Below are 15,679 nucleotides of genomic sequence, written 5' to 3'. Positions count from 1 at the left end.
GCGGGCTGGCGGCGGGGCCGTGGATATAGCACGGCTTAGTGCGGTATTCCCGGAAGCGGCGCTGAGGGGGCGCGGAGTGATATCGCTGCTGCTGCGAAAGCGGTGCTGTGCCGGTACCGGCGGGTTGCCCCGAAACGCCGGCAGGGACGGGGTTTGCCGTGGGCGTCTGCCCTGCCGCGGGGCCCGTGGGCAGCTCGGGCTGTGCTGCCTGCGCTTGAACGCCAGGGTGGGGGGGGGCAGAGCTTCCCGGGGAAACGTGCACAAGGGGCGCTGGGAACGCGGCGCGGCCGCGCCAGGCGCGCTCCCGGGAGCCGCAGGGGACTGCAGAGACGCAGCAGCGACGGGGCTTGAACTGCCGCCGCCGGCGCTGTGTCGGCAAAGGGGGCGAGGGATCGGGGGCGCAGAGGGCGGGACCGCGGGGCCGGGCAGCGCTGGAGACTCGCGGCGGCGAGGGGCGGAGCTCGGCGGGGCGGCGGCTGCGGGCGCCCCCGTGCGGCAAAGAGCCCGAGCTGCGCCCTGCAAGCTGGGAGCGGCCCCGCGGCAGCCACGGCCCGGCAGGAGATGCTATTGAAGTGCTTAATAACAAGCGTGTGCCGAAAGTCTCGGGTGAAGACGAGTGGACGGCACTCCGTTTTACGACAGCGGCGCTTTACAGCAGTTTTACGTCAGTCGCGCTTTATGACACTTTTTATGACAGTCATGCTTTGCAGCACCTTTAACGACAGTTGTGCTTTACAACGCCTTTTACGACAGTTTCACTTTATGTGACCTTTTATGACAGTCGCGCTTTTTGACACCTTTTACGACAGTTGCGCTTTACAGCACATTTTATGGAACTTTTACGGCATTTTACAGCACTTTACGTTTTTTTTTTTTTTTTTCATTTATTTTTAATTAATTTTATTTTTTAAATTTTATGTTTGGGGTTTTTTTTTAATTTTTCTATTTTTAAAGCTTTTTATTTTATTTATTTGGGGCTGCCAGACCAGCTCAAGCCGATGATTGTGGTGGTGTTTGAGGGTCCCTAGGACGAGGGAAGAGATGAGACTCCTGCCTTGTTTTACTGTACAGAAAGACAGATTCCAAACAAAATAAATCTCAGATGTTTTACCTTAAATTATTTTCAGTTAGAGAGCACATGCAAGTTTGAGCTGTTCCATTAAATGTACTGCTTTTAAAAATGACAAGGAGATGATTCTTGTTTCCAAGGGACAGGGGCTGGGGACAGGGATTTGGGACAGGGATTTGGGACGGGCTGGGGACAGGGACAGGGGACAGGGACAACGTGCAGCTCTTTGACAATAATAGGAAATGTACAAATAATGTCATCTTCAAAGCACCGTGTACCCAGAACGAAGAGGTACTGACAGGCATCTGAAAGAGAGAATTATCCCCATTTTACAGATGAAAGGGAGTCACACAGAGAATCAAAGTCAAGATTAGATTAATAGACATTGATGCCAGAGGAGCTATTATGTCGTGTCTGGCATCTGGCAGAACAGAGCAGAGAATTTCACACAGATTGCTCCATTAAATCCCTAATCTCTGTTTGGGCTGAGGAAAGACCTCCAGAGCTGCCACAAAGACACTGCACCATCCTCAAGTGAGTTACTTGTGGGGCACTGCTGGAAGTTCACATCCTATCCCAGTAGGAATTTATTTAACTTCCCGCTGCCTCAGCTAATTGTCTTTGAATAATATTTTTAAGAGCCTCCCCCCTCCATATCACCTGAAATCTCCTTTGCATTTGTGCTCCCTCAGGGTGATTATTGAGTTGTTCTTTTCACGTGAGAGACGAGGGCCAAAAGGATGTTGGAGTGGGAAAAGTTTTATCTTGATTTCATCTTGATAAAAGAATCAGATCAGTGTGTCTGAAATCCAAGGGAAGCAGCCAAGGCTCCAAAGGCAGGCTCCAGTGCTAGAGATCATTTTGTGTATACCACATCCAATTTCTGGTGCCAGCAGCTCCTCGGAGCCCTGGCACATTGGAAACTGCTGGATGCAGCAGCAGCACAGTGACAACAGTTAATCTTCTGCAGGGGCATGATGGTGAAAGAAATGGCTTTTAGATTAGCTGTCATTAGAGTGGAACATCTGCCCCTGCAAGCCAAGGGGGCTGTCCTCACTTGGGCACAAGGAAGCTCATTAAATTCCTGGGTTTGCATGGCTCTGGGCCAGAGCCACACTTCCACCACACTCTGGAGCTGGGAAGGACAATGACCTGGGCTCAAAGGCAGGAAGAAGAATTCCCTGGAGATGTGTCAGCTTCCAGAGCAGCTGCAGAAGTTGGTTCCTGTGTTTAGGTTCCCTCAGTACCTGGGAGTGCACAGCGAAGTGAAATAGGAAATATTAATGGGAGTGATGGGGTTTAAAAGGAAATGAAACCTTCTGAGATCACAAAAGCTCCAAGTTTAGCTCTGCCTGAACTCTGAGGAAAAGCTTCTAGTGGAATATTTAATTCCAAACACTTTGCCATCATTTCTAAGCTGTTCTTTGCCTGCTGGACTGCAGAGCACAGAGGTCAGGAAACTTCCCTTGTCTAACTCTGTTTGTGATGCAAATATTTTCACATCTGATTTTCCTTTCACATGCTTAGAAGGAATGTTGAATACTTCAGAGGGGCAAGCCTGGCAGGGTGCTGTTTGTGCAGAAACATTCTCAACCATGATTTCACAGTTTTCTTTCAGCATTCATTACCTGGTGATGATGTGCAACACAGTTATTGAGGGTGCAGAACATTTTGAAGGCACAAAATTTATGGAGAGCAAAGAAATAGTTGGTAGTGTCTGTACAGAGCTTAGAGCTGAATAAACTACAGATATTTAAGCTGTGATTAATTAATGACCGCAGCTTCAAGCTGGATTACAAACAAGTATCCCTTGGGGCAGTAGAACAGTTTATCTGTTATTTCACTCTTCTTTGGGGCAGTAGAACAGTTTATCTACTATTTTATAGTTTTTGGGGCAGTAGAACAGTTTATGTGTTATTTCACAATTCCTTGGGGCACTAGAACTGTTTATCTGTTATTTCACTGGTTTTGGGGCAGTAGAACAGTTTTTTCTGATATTTCTTTGTTCTTTGGGGCAGTAGAACAGTTTATCTGTTGTTTCACTGTCTCCTGGGGCAGCAGAACAGTTTTTTTGGGGGGTTTGTGCTGCCCCATCCCTGATATTGGTGCTGATCCTGGCAAATCCACTGCATTCCCGGCAGGGCAGATCCTTCATCCAAGAGTGGGGCAGGAGAGGGGTGTAACACACCCCTTCAAATTAAATTTTAATCCTAGTGACACCGATGAGGCTTTTTCCCCATAATGGGCATCAAGATGCTGTGGGAGAGCTTCTTTCCAAGCATGAAATGATGTCCTTAAACAACTGTTGGCTCCATTTGCAAGCTGAAAAAAAAATTGGATCAATTTCCTTCCAGTAGTAACCAACAGACAGGGCCCTCACAAACACCTTACAGGAGTTACTTTTGACTGATTCTTTTGACTGGCCCATAAAAATAAAGCCAATTGATTGAACAGTAAGTGTTAAAGCTCATCAAATGCTAGGTAGGAAATACATGATTATTATTCATGAGCTGCAAGGGATTTGAATGTTTTCCTTCAGTAGGACTGGAACCCCTGTGTTAGAATTTGTTGTTTAACCAGAAAAAAGGGCTTTTTTTTTCTCACAATGTGGAGTTTACATAATCCACAATAATTTTAAGGAATCCTGAATGCTGCAATTTGCTTTTTTTCCTCATTGCTCTCTTGGTCAGGTTTGTTTTGCTGCCTTCAACTTTCTACTCCATGTTCAGTGTCTGTTGCATATTTATCATCAGCTTCTCATCTTTCTTATCTTCCTCATCTTTCCTTCATTCTTGCAGCCTCCCAGAAAGCAATCAGACTGGAAAATCCCCAGACAGAGAAATCAATGTATGCTACAGCTCGATGCCTCTCTTTTCAGTCTTGCTTTCAGCTTCTGGAGCTCAGAACTTTTATCAATTTTAAGCCCATAGTCTGTGATTTTCCAGGCCTCTTCATAACGCTGCTTTTCAAAGTTATATTGTGCAATTTTGTGAAAAGTTTTGGTTAAAGATTCCCTGCCAGGGCACTCAGTGATGGTGCCCAGGGCCAGGGGCTCATCCAGCTGCAGGGCTTGCATGTAGTGCTGCACTGCTGCCTCCTCCTGAGCCAGGGCCAGCAGCAGGAAGCCCTGGCAGCAGTGATCCCCAGCCTGTGTTTTTGGGCTGTTACAGCCATGCTCTTGGATCACTTTGTCCATGTCTTTCAGAGCTTTTTCATATTTTTTCATGCGCATCAGGCAGGCAGCTCTGTGCCTCAGATACCTGGGGTTGGCCCTGCTGGCCAGCACAGCCAGGCTGTGGTAACCCAGAGCCTGCTGGTGGTCATGGCCTTTCATCAGCACCTTCCCTTCCTGGGCTGCTGCCTGTGGGGACAGAGGAATCCATGTTAGTTAATAAAGGTGTTGCCCTGATTTTTAAAGATTTTCTAAGCTTTCTGATGTTTACATTCTTGTAACGAACTTTCTCACACACTTTCTGTAAAAACTTATTGTTTTGCATTCTTTTATGGAAGAAAAGAAATTTGATAAACTGTTGGTTTATTCAGTGTCATTGGAGAGGTAGCACTGTCACCCTCCAATCCACTGCCACTTTTAGAAAACTGTAAATGTTAGAGTCAAAAAATAAACTTCCCTTTTTTCACCTTGAGAGCAGCAGTGTGTGCACTTGTGTTGTTTCACGTCCTATAGTGACATAAAGGGGAAAAAATTAGGGGGAAAAAAATCTAGTCTGGACTGGTCATACACACAGACACTAAGAAATATTAGTTATTTTATCAAATGTTGGAATTGCATCTAGCTGGAGAAATAATAATTTTTGCATACAGATAAGAGTTCAGCTGCTCCCTGCACATGGCCTTGGAGGAGCATTTTTGTCATCAGCCTCATTGCAGGTGACCTGGAAGGGCAGGAAAATCCTTGGAGTGCATTCCAGGGGAACTGGAGTCCAACTTGTCATTAAAATTTTCATTTTGGCTTCCAGACTGAAATAATTCAGGTGCCACCTGGAAAGGGCCATGAGTGGATCCCTGGATTCCTGGATTGGGTCTCTGCGTCCCTTTTTTCCATCTATTCACCTCACTGGGTGTAAAGGACTGAACACACACATATTTTTGTGGCATTTTTGGTTCCAGTCCCTAGGGACCAATCTTATGACATGACCAAGGCTTAATTCCTTAGAAAGAAAAAGAGTGAGGAGTTTACTGGGCATGGAATTTATGGCCAAGGGTCAGACCCTGAGCAGTAAATCCCTGCAGATGGAATGATTAACTCTGAGCTTTGGGAGAGGGTTGGGTGTTTCCAGGAGATTTTGGAGCAAGTCTTTCCTTCTCCACCTGCACAAGCCATGAAGGCCATGTGGAATGGCAACTTCCCCTAATTCTGGCACAGACCATGTAGTTTTGGAGACTTTTTTTTGTAGGAATGTGGCTCTCCACAGCAGCTGCAGCCCCCAGGATCTCTGTGAGGGGTTGGGAATCAGTCGTGCATTTACCCCTGACTTAGGAAAGCCAAGGGTTGAAGCTGCACGAGCAGCAAAGCAAACTCCCTTCCTCTGACCTTTTGCAGCTTAATAAATCTTTCAGATTCCTGTTCCCATGGGGCTCTCCCAGTTGTTTACAAATTTCTCAGCATGGGACCCCTTTCACTATAAATAATGGGAGAATGTTATGGCTTTGTTTTCCATGAAATAAGAACGAGTACATCAAGGAGCTCTCTCCTTCCTCCACCCTTTCCTATTCAGCTTATGGAGAACTATTTTTAGGTCTTCAGACCTGCCTCCAGGATAATGATGACACGTTTTTAAAATGCCTGTAATTCCAACTTCTCAAAAAAACAATGTGGCAGAAATGTTTTTGTGCTGGAGCGCTGAGACTGGGTGTGAACTCTGAACTCTTCTTCTCCTACCTGGGAAATTCAGGAACAGAGCAAACTCCCTCTCCCAGGGTAGGAATCCTGGTAAAGTCAGGCCATCATTGGGAATTCTAGCATTAATTCTTTCTGTAAGCTTTTAAAAGTTTGCTTTTACTGAGGTATTCCTTCCACAAACCAGAAAAACCTGACAGGCAAAAGGAAGTGCTGCTGGGAAATCCTTTGAGACGCTGGGCAGGTGGATGAAACAATTCCTTCCACACCCCAGAGAGCACACACTCATCCCCTGGTCACAAAATACATCTAAAACCCCCCAGGTGCTTGAGTTCAAACATTTAAAAGCATGAGATGAAAGGGAGCAATGTTTTCTTTTTAAACTCCCAACCCTGGTATTGGGCTCCAGTTTTGAAATCAGCCTGGTCACACCTCTTGTCTCAACCTCTCATGATAAATAAGCCACAGTGAGGGGTTTTATTTCAGACACGGCTGCCAAAAAGAGGCAGAAATAAATTCCTCTCCCATTTTAAAGGCTTCACTCACCTGTGGCACCAGTGGGTTCTCACTTGTCAGTGCAATATAAGCGATACAAATGTTAGTTTGATTTTTTCTTTTCATTTTTCTTTTCTTCCTGACAGCAAAGAACATTCCTCCTGTGTTGCCTCAGAAGGGAAGCAGCATGGATGGACTGGGCTGTGAGACCCCCACAGAAGAAGTGATGTGGCAGCAGGGGAAATTCAGCTGTAAAATGTGTCTTCATTTACAGACACCTCCTCAGGGCCTCCCTAGTCACAGTCTCAATTGTTCCTTTATCAACTTTCTGAAGTGGAAGATTGCAAATTGCCTCTGAAATCTTCCAACTCTTCCCCCTAAGACTGAACTTTTTACATTATTTAGAAGAGAGGGGCTCTTTTCTCTGTAATGGGTCATGTCTGGGGACTGGTAAATTAATACTTGTTTACTTATATCCTCCTGCTGTTCTGTTCAAATACATTCCAAGGGCTCCTCTTGCTGCATTAAGGATATCAGCATGTTGTTTGTTTTATAACCTGGGAGGGAGCATAACAATATAGCTTCTCACCAGGGTGCACACCAGCAACAAATTGAATAAAAGGAAGCAAACTGATTCTCAGAACCCAGAGCTTCTGGGTAATCAGAATTGCAGATGCTTGGCTGAGTGTTAAAACTCTTCACCATCAATCTGACCTTCTCTTGTCTCATTATTGGAGATACTTTCTGGGTGTACTTTGAGGGAGAAACAGGAAAAAATGCTGAATAATAAATACTTGGGGGGGACCAGAGCTTTGTGGCATTGTTGTGTCAGTTTTAGCCAAGAAAACCAGCCTCAAACCCCTGAATTTTGTAAAAATGATCACATATTAGAAATCCTAAATGTTGCACAAAAGAAGGATGGAAGCATTTAATGCCACTGAATTGAAATATTCAGCTCTTTTCACCATGAAAATGAGCAAAACATGAATCCCCCTTCACCAGGAGCCACCCATGGGCCCCATGTATCCCCCAGAGTGCAACAATTAGCAAAGATCTCTTAAATCCCTACCTGCTGCCCTCAAACCCTCTGAATTTCAGTGTGGGCATCACCAGCTCTTGTGCCAGGGAGACCAAGAAGGAATCCCAAGGGCTCAGATGTGGCAATGATGGATGATCAGAGACTGATCAAGGTCACTGCAGTGGAAGAATTTTGGCTCCAACTCCCTGACCTGGCTGGAGGAAAAGCCAATTTGTGCCCTGTCCATCTGCTGAAACTCTCCCCACACACTTCTCAAGGCATGGAGAAACCCCTGCAAAATCCCAGTTTTGCTTCCCAATTCTTTCCCCACTGAATCCACAGATGTGGGATCAAAATAAAAGGGCAGTACCTGAGCGAGATGCTGCTGTTTCTTGGTGTCTACAAAGTTGAGGAGAAAGGCCAAGTCCTTCTCATCTCTCCTGGCCAGGACACTGAGCGGGGCAGCTGCTCCCGCCACGTTCCTGCCCTGCAGCTGCAGCACAGCCAAGCGAGCCCTGGCAAAGTCCTCAGCAGGACAGTGGCCAAAGGCTTCGTGCAGGTGCTTGAGGGCCTCTTGGTGCCTTCCTGTTGGGGAACATCAGCACAAACTCCATAACCCACAGAGAGCCCAAGATGCCTGTGGTTTTGATTATGACCCATGGAGCAAGTTACCAACCTTATATGAGGATCTGCAAGCCACGAAAGTATAAGTAGAATAATAATCAGTTTGTCATGGGGTGAAAAATAGATTTTTGGGGATTTTAGAATGGGGGTTCAGGGGGCAAGATGGAGGAATCTGGGCATGTCCAGCCTTTCTCCTTCTTCTTCTTGGCCTCCATCTTCTGCTGTGATGTTGGCACTTTTGGATTGGTTTAGAGTAGAAGCTCACTGTCTAACATAGGTGATAGGGATTGGGAAGGAATTGTAAATATTGTACACGTAGTTTTTAGTATAAAAAGGTAACACCACCCTGAGGGCTGCCAGTGTGCCTCTGTCTGACCTGCTGAGTGGAGCTTGGCAGGTCAGGAGAAAGAATTTTATAGATAACAAACAATAAGCAACCTTGAGAAGGAGAACTGAAGAGCTCTGACTCCTTCTTCGATTGCTGGGCTGGGAAAAGAGACTTTCTAACGCATCTCTGAGCAGTTAAAGTCCCAAAATGTTTTCAAACTTCTCTTGAGAAGCACCATCCAGCACCATCCACCATTATCCAGCACCATCCAGCACCATCCAGAACCATCCAGCAACACCCTTGACATTTAATATTCACTTTTATCCATTTTTCTGCTCTCTCACCAGGCCTGACCAGCTGTGCTGAAGGACTGGCACTCACCATTTGCCATCAGAACATCAGTGTAGAAGATGTGATGTTGTGCAGCCCTGCAGATTTTGGTCAGTGCTTTTGCCATCGTGAGAAGGTCCCTGAGGGTTTCTTCTGGGACATCTTTGGTGGCCATGAGCTTGCTGAGAGTGGCCCTGCCATGCTGGAGGAGCCACCCAGTGACCAAGCCTTGGGCTTCAGGCTTCAAGGACAGGATTGCTGGGATCACTGCTCCTGCCTCCACCTTCAGTGCCGAGATCAGATCTTGCACTGCCTCCTGTGGAAAAAACAACACCAAGGAAAGAAATGGAAGCAATAATTTAGTATTGATTATTTGTTCTTTCAGCTGCTTTCTGTTCTCTGCTGAACCAAGGAAAAACTTTGCTCTTCCCTGTCCTTGTGCTGCAACTTTTCCATTTGCAAAGCTGATAGGAGGTCATAAAGGCAGGTTTGAATCAGTGTTTGCAAAGTGCTTTAAACTCCTTGGGTTATCATAGAAGACTGTGACCAAGGTTTAGCCCTCCTCTCCTGAGGCTTGGGAAAGAAAATCAGTAAAGCCAGATGGGCTGTTCATACACCCAGCCAAACCCAGCACATTTCACTGCCCAAATTCTGCGAGAAACTCCTGATTCCAGCGATTCCACAACAAATTCTGTGATGCTTTACACTCCTATTGTTCAGAAAAACCAGCAAAGCCCCACATGGACAGTACCTTCTGCTGCCTCAGAGCGAGGTGAACAAACCCTCGGCCACTCAGAGCTTGCACATTCCTGGGATCCTCCTTCAGGACAGCATTAAAATCAAAAATTGCAGTTTTCATCTGCCCAAGGCGCCCATAGCATCGTGCCCTGGTGAGGAGGCAATCCTCAGCATAACCACCTGGAGGACAGGGATGCAGCCATGGTTACTGCAAGGGTACCCACAGGATGCTCCAAAAAGCTCCACTTGGCCTGAGGATACCTCAGGATGAAGTACAATGAGAGTTTGCTTAAGTGGAAGTTTCCTTTATTTTTGTTGCAAGTGGAATTCCTGCCACGTGTTGAAAGGAAAGAAGAATCTGTGTCAGGTTGGAGTAGGAGCAGCAGGAATGAGAGGAGAAAGCCCCAAGAGGGAGATCTGTGACTGTGTGAGAGTGGAGGCACGAAGCCATTTGGCTGTTTTAATAAAGTGGGGTCAGAATCACAGAATTGTTTGGGTTGGAAGAGACCTTAAAGAGTCCCCAGGCCCCTCCCACAGGCAGGGAAGGTACACATTGTTTTGGATAAATGAGTTATCCAGATGGGACTGACTAATTCCCTGCCAGAATTAATATGCACTGGGATTTGTGATACTGAGCTGCTTTTTTTTCTTTTTTTTCCCCTCTGCTTTCATACAAGTGCTGCCCAAATAAACACACAGAGTTGTCAGAGAAAATCCTGGTCCCTCCATTCCCTGCCTGCAGAGCATTTCTCTGCCTGCCATCCACACATCCCTTCCTTGCAAGGCAATTTCGATAAGGATCTTAACATGCCCAGGGTTGCAATCAATAACTGTGGCATCCAATATTGGATGATAAATCATCAGTGCCACTGGAAATATGTTTTCATAGGGAGGTCAGCAAATGCAGCTGCCTGCAGGGATCAGCCAGCAGACAGGCTCCAAGCAATTCCTCTGCAGTAATGAGGCTTTTTCTCCCTCCTGATTTGCTCCAAAACTTCTGTACCAAAGGTTATTATCACTCTGGAGCTCTACCAGTTGGCTCCTCTAAAGACAATATCTATTTCTTAACAAGCATCTGTTCTAGCAGGTGGGGAGCTGATAAGCTGGAATGCACGGGCTGTGAAATGGAACCATCTCCAAGCAATTAACAGGGTTTTTATTCCATTTCCACCAGCCAGTCTCTCTTCTCCTCAGTGCTGCTGTCATAACATTTGCTCAGAGTGAAAGGCAGATTTCCATACAAACATGGTTTTACTTGGAACACACCAGAAGAATTTCCATGTCAGCCTGGTCTCTCTCCTGAGGGAAAACTGGGGTGGTGAAATGTGTGAGGGGCTGCATTCACTTCTTTGCACTGGGTGAAGAAGAGGGGGTGATGCCCCCATAGAATTGAACTGAACCCATTTCAAGGAATTTAAAATGCCTTGAAATTTAAAATGTAAAATTTTTGAAATTAAAAATTTTTGAAGTTTAAAATTTAAAATTCATGGCCCAGGTGAACGTGCTGTGTCAGCCCTCACCGGGGAGGTGACAGAGGAGATCTGGACATCCTGTCCCACCCACATGATTTCCCTTAGGAGCAAATCCCCACGGGCATCCTGGTGTCCTACCTGCAGCAAGGATGGCAAAGGACAGGTGGGCAATGGCCTCTCTGATGGCAGCAGCCTCCTGTTTGCCCTTCAGGATGGCCAGGGCTCGCCAGCGGCAGTGGCTCTGCAGCAGCTTTCTGTCCTCGTCCTGGAAAATGTCCACGACTGGCAGGAGGCAGGAGGAGTCTCCAATTCTGATCAGTCTCCTCAGCAGCTTAAGGATGGGAGAGGAAAAGGCAGCAGAGAAAGTGTTGAATGGGGTGTGAGGTTGTGTGTGAGAGATTTGTGTCCTTCCTCAGCTTCCCTCATGTCTCCCTGGGGCTTCAGCCAGCCCAGGACCACAGATCTCCCTGATTTATCTCCTCAGCTGGCCCTGCTGTGAATGCAGGTTGGAGAAAACAGGGATTCTTATCTTTCCTCACCACCACTGCAGCTGTGGAAATAATCCAGGGCAAATACCTGGTGCTGCCTGCTTTGTTTTGGGCAGCATCCATATTGGCAGTGGAGTGTTTTTATAAATACAGGATGATTGCCCAAAAAAGAGAATGTTCCTGTGGAACACAAGGATTCCAGGGACCCTTTTGACTGCAAAATCAGAACCAGTGGATTTATGGAAAATTAGGGAAGTGCTGTAAATTATTTTTAGTATTGCTATTGGTAATCTGGGAAAAGCATGGATTCAAACCCACACAGTGTCCATCTGGAAAAGAATCCTGTCTGACCTTTGGTATCTTTGCCTCAACAAGCACTTTTTAAACAAAATTTCCAATGAAAATGAATCAAAAGATGGCTTTTGCAGTGCTCAACAGGGACTGGATATTCAAATCTGAGCCAGAGAAGTCTGGACAAGAACAAAGTTATCTTGATGTACCAGACACATCCCTTGAACTCATAAATTTCTCTATTTTATTGATAGATAAAGGTGATTGGCATGTGAGAGGCAGGTGGGCTAAAAATATTTTGAGGAGAAATTTCCAGATGTTCCATGCAGAAATTGCAGCAGAAGCTGCAGATGGAAATCCAGCTTCCAAGGAGAGCACTCTAAAAAACCACATCCTTCATTAACAGCCATCCTAAAAGCAGCAAATTACAGCAAACTTTTATTTTTCATAGGCAGTAGGGAAGTGCTGAAAATAAAACCTTTCTCCTTATGGGTTCGCAGAATTCATATGGCATTTAAAAAAGAATACAATAGTTCCCTCTGATGGCAGAGCCTGGGAATTCAGCTTTGTAATCCTGGCTAGGAGAACCAGCTTTGCTGGAATGGCTTTCAGGGTTTCCAGCACAATTTATCAGCACTGGAGACACAAAACTGCAGACTGATATTGGAGTTTCTGCATTTGTGTCTTTCTTCTCCAATGCTTAATTAGGATAATTGGGGAGGTGGCACTTGTGCCTTCTTTTCTCTAAGGGAACATTGCCAATCCCATAATGTTGTCCCCAGGGACAGGATGCTCTGCCTGGTTAAAGTGCTGAGAAATGCCATTAAAAAGCACGTGAGGAATGAGCTGGATTTAACTGGGAGTCCTTCTGTGGCCTTTTTGGACACAAATTCCTGTGATTCTATGATTTTATGGCAATATCAGCTCTGTATTTTGACCTTTAAGTTCTGCTAAGGGTTCTGCACATGGGCTTCAAGTTTCACTGTGTCACAGCTCTCTCCCTGCTGCAATTCAAGGAGCTCCTAACAGCAAAGTTTAGTTATAAAGGGGGAATGCACCCAAACCACTGAACACAGGGATTAATCTGTGATTTCACTGTGATCTGGGAAAAATCTGGCAAATCAGCTGTTGAGGAGGGAATGACCCGAGGATGAGGCTTTTCCAGGTGCTCCTTACCTGGTTGCCATCGTACACAGATCCTCTCTTGAGCTGCAGCAGGGCCAGCCTGGCCAGCACAGGAGCTCTCTGGGGGTTTCTGGAGAGGGCCAGTGACAGCATCTCGTGGGCTTCTTCCCCACGGCCCATCTGGTACAGGGCATCAGCACACAGGATCCGGGATGCCTCGTCAGAGCTGTCCAGCTCCACCAAGAGAGAAGCCAGCTGGAAAACCCCAGGGGCATCTCTGGAGTGGGAAAAAAAAGAAGCCAACAAAACAAAACACCTTCAAGGTTAGGAATGTGCGCAGCCCTGTTTGCTTTTTTCTGAAAGGAAACTGAGCTGCCTCCTGGGTACCTCTTCTTCTGGAGCATCATCTGTCCTTCCTCCTGGAGGACCTTCAGCAGCAATCCCCTCTGGTTCCATGGCACGTAGGACTTGATGGTGAAGATGGTTTCATCCAGCTTGAGCTGGCAAGCTGTGATATAATCCAGGGCTGTCAAGTAATTGCTGCCACCAGAAATGCGGATCAGCCCACGCCCACACAGGGCTTTGATGCAGCTGCTGGGATGTGGGGACTCGTGCTCAATGACCCTCTGGAAGTCCTGCAGGGCTCCCTGGTGGTCCTGGGCATGGAGGGAGCAGAAGCCTCGCAGTGCCAGCAGGGTGTTGTGGTAAGTGCTCTGCTCTGCTGCCAGCAGCTGCTCACACATGTCCAGGGCAGCCCTGGGGTGTCCCTGCAGGAGGTGACAGTCTGCCAGCCGGACCCTGAGCTCCCGGCTGGACCCTGGGCAGATGTGCAGGAGCAGCTGGATTGTCTGGATGACAGGAGGGAGCAGCTCAGTGCCACAGGTGCCCCTGAGCTCAGTCCGAGCACGCACAGCCTCCCTGTAGGCTGCAAACCTCCCCTCCAGGGCAGCTCTGGCTTGCTCCTCAATCTTCTCAGCATCACAGGCTGAGAAAAGCTCTTCAAAGCGTTTCATTGCCTGGGCAGAGTCTGCTGCAAAAGCTGCTGCTAAATCCTGCATCATTTCCTGCGTGCATCCTCCCAGGAAGAAATACCCAGCAGCTCGTTCCAGGAGAAGAGCTAGAACATTCTCACCTCTGAGATTCTCAGCTGACAATCCCTCAAGGGCCTTGGTGCAAACAGCCACACACTCCTGAAACTCTCCTGTTTTTCGCAGGTGGGCTGCCCGTGCCCTGCACACCCAGGCATGCCCTGGTGCCACCTCAGCCAGGAATCTGTAGCACTCACCCAGCCACTGCTCTGAGGAGCTGCAGCTTGGGCTTTCCTCCTGGCGCCTGGAGAGATGATCAGAGAAAGCCTGGACGACCTGGGGCAGGTGCTCCCTTTGCCTGCTGCACACGTAGGCTGCTGCCTCAGTTTGGTGCAGCACAAAGGCTTGGACATAATCCAGGATTCCCTTCCCAACCTGTGTCCCTGAGAGCACCCGTGCCAGCGCCCTCAGCAGCAGCAGCTCCATGGAACCCCTCGGGTTACCCTCCAGCAGGAGATTGCATTTCCTCACCACCTCCTCCGAGCACCCTCGCCTCAGCAGGGCCTCCAGCTCGTACACTGAGGCCACCACGTTGTTGGGGATCAGGGTGGAGAGGAAAATCGCAGCTATTCCCACGCTGAGGGACACCACGGCCAAGTTCCTGCTCTGGATTTTGGGGATCTGAGCCTTGCCTTGGCACCAGGCCTCCAAGGTGGCCACCACTCTCTCCCAGAGCCCGTGGGCCATGGAGTTCACTCTCTGCACCGCTGTGTGGGCACAGCAGCTGAAGGCGGCCAGGTAAAAAGCTGTGGCTGCTGGAAATTCCTGCAGGGAGAGGCGCTCGTCTCCTTCCCCACAGAGCAGGGCGGCGAGCTCCTCGGGGGACATGTCCTGGGCTTGGGCCTTCACCGAGCGGCGTCACGGGCCGGACATGGCCGGGGCCTGGAAAACAGAAGTGGGGGGCTGTGGAGCTGGGTTTGAGCAGGAAATCAGAAACCAGGGGCTGTGGAACAGGGTTTGGGCAAAAAATCTCAAATGAGGGGATGTGGGGCAGGGTTTTGGCAGAAAATCAAAAATGAGGGGCTGTGGAGCAGGGTTGGAGCAGCAAATCAGCCATGAGGGGCTGTGGAGCATGGTTTGAGCAGAAAATCAGCAATGAAGGGCTGTGGAGCATGGTTTGAGCAGAAAATCAGCAGAAAATCATCAGTGAGGGGCTGTGGGGCTGGGTTTGAGCGGGAAATCAGAAACGAGGGGCCATGGAGTCAGAAAATCAGCAGTGGAGGGCTGTGGAGCAGGGTTTTATCTGAAAATCAGAAATGAGGGGCTGTGGAGCAGGCTTTGGGCAGAAAATCAGCAGTGAGAGGGTGAGGAGCAGAGTTTGGGCAGAAAATCAGAAATGAGGGGCTGTGGAACTGAGTTTTAGCAGAAAATCAGCAGTGAGGGGGTGAGGAGCAGGGTTTGAGCAGAAAATCAGTAATGAGGGGCCGTGGAGTAGAATTTTATCAGAAAATCAGCAGTGAGGGGCTGTGGAGCAGAGGTTTGATAGAAAATCAGTAATGGTGGGCTGTGGAGCAGAGTTTCAATAGAAAATAATCAATGAGGGGCTGTGAAGCAGAGTTTTAGCAGTAAAACAGCAATGAGGTGCTGTGGAGCTGAGTTTTGACAGAAAATCATCCATGAGGGGCTGTGGAGCACAGCTTTGAGAGCAGATCAGCAATGGGGGGACCATGGAGCAGAATTTTAGCAGAATATCAGCCACGAGGGGCTCTGGAACACAAGTTTTTCCGTTTGCAGGGAGCAGCTTTTCAAATGCCA

At 47.8% G+C, this 15,679-nt stretch overlaps 1 protein-coding gene across 1 annotated transcript; it reads right to left on the bottom strand.

Annotated features, from left to right (window-relative positions):
- Positions 1-744: 744 nt before the first annotated feature.
- Positions 745-14,752, bottom strand: TTC34 (tetratricopeptide repeat domain 34). Its single transcript, XM_030964048.1, has 9 exons — positions 13,634-14,752; positions 13,146-13,567; positions 12,888-13,113; positions 11,071-11,263; positions 9,474-9,640; positions 8,774-9,038; positions 7,811-8,025; positions 4,238-4,430; positions 745-797 (listed from the first exon to the last, which is right to left on the bottom strand). Exons 1-9 carry the CDS (start codon positions 14,750-14,752, stop codon positions 745-747), a joined length of 2,853 nt encoding a protein of 950 aa, XP_030819908.1.
- Positions 14,753-15,679: the final 927 nt, after the last annotated feature.

Source organism: Camarhynchus parvulus, chromosome 21 (assembly GCF_901933205.1).
Source record: "Camarhynchus parvulus chromosome 21, STF_HiC, whole genome shotgun sequence".
NCBI lineage: Eukaryota > Metazoa > Chordata > Aves > Passeriformes > Thraupidae > Camarhynchus > Camarhynchus parvulus.
Note: the sequence above shows the minus strand (reverse complement) of the source record. Positions and strands in the feature narration are given on the sequence as shown.

What these genes read in the sequence shown, in the direction of transcription:
- TTC34 (XM_030964048.1), bottom strand. Translation starts at nt 14,752, where the DNA reads ATGTCCCCCGAGGAGCTCGCCGCCCTGCTCTGTGGGGAAGGAGACGAG. An exon ending in CCTAACCTTGAAGGTGTTTT is followed by an intron (nt 13,114 to 13,145) that starts GTTTTGTTGGCT and finishes TTCCCACTCCAG; the next exon opens with AGATGCCCCTGGGGTTTTCC. An exon ending in CTTTGCCATCCTTGCTGCAG is followed by an intron (nt 9,641 to 11,070) that starts GTAGGACACCAG and finishes CCTGTCCTCCAG; the next exon opens with GTGGTTATGCTGAGGATTGC.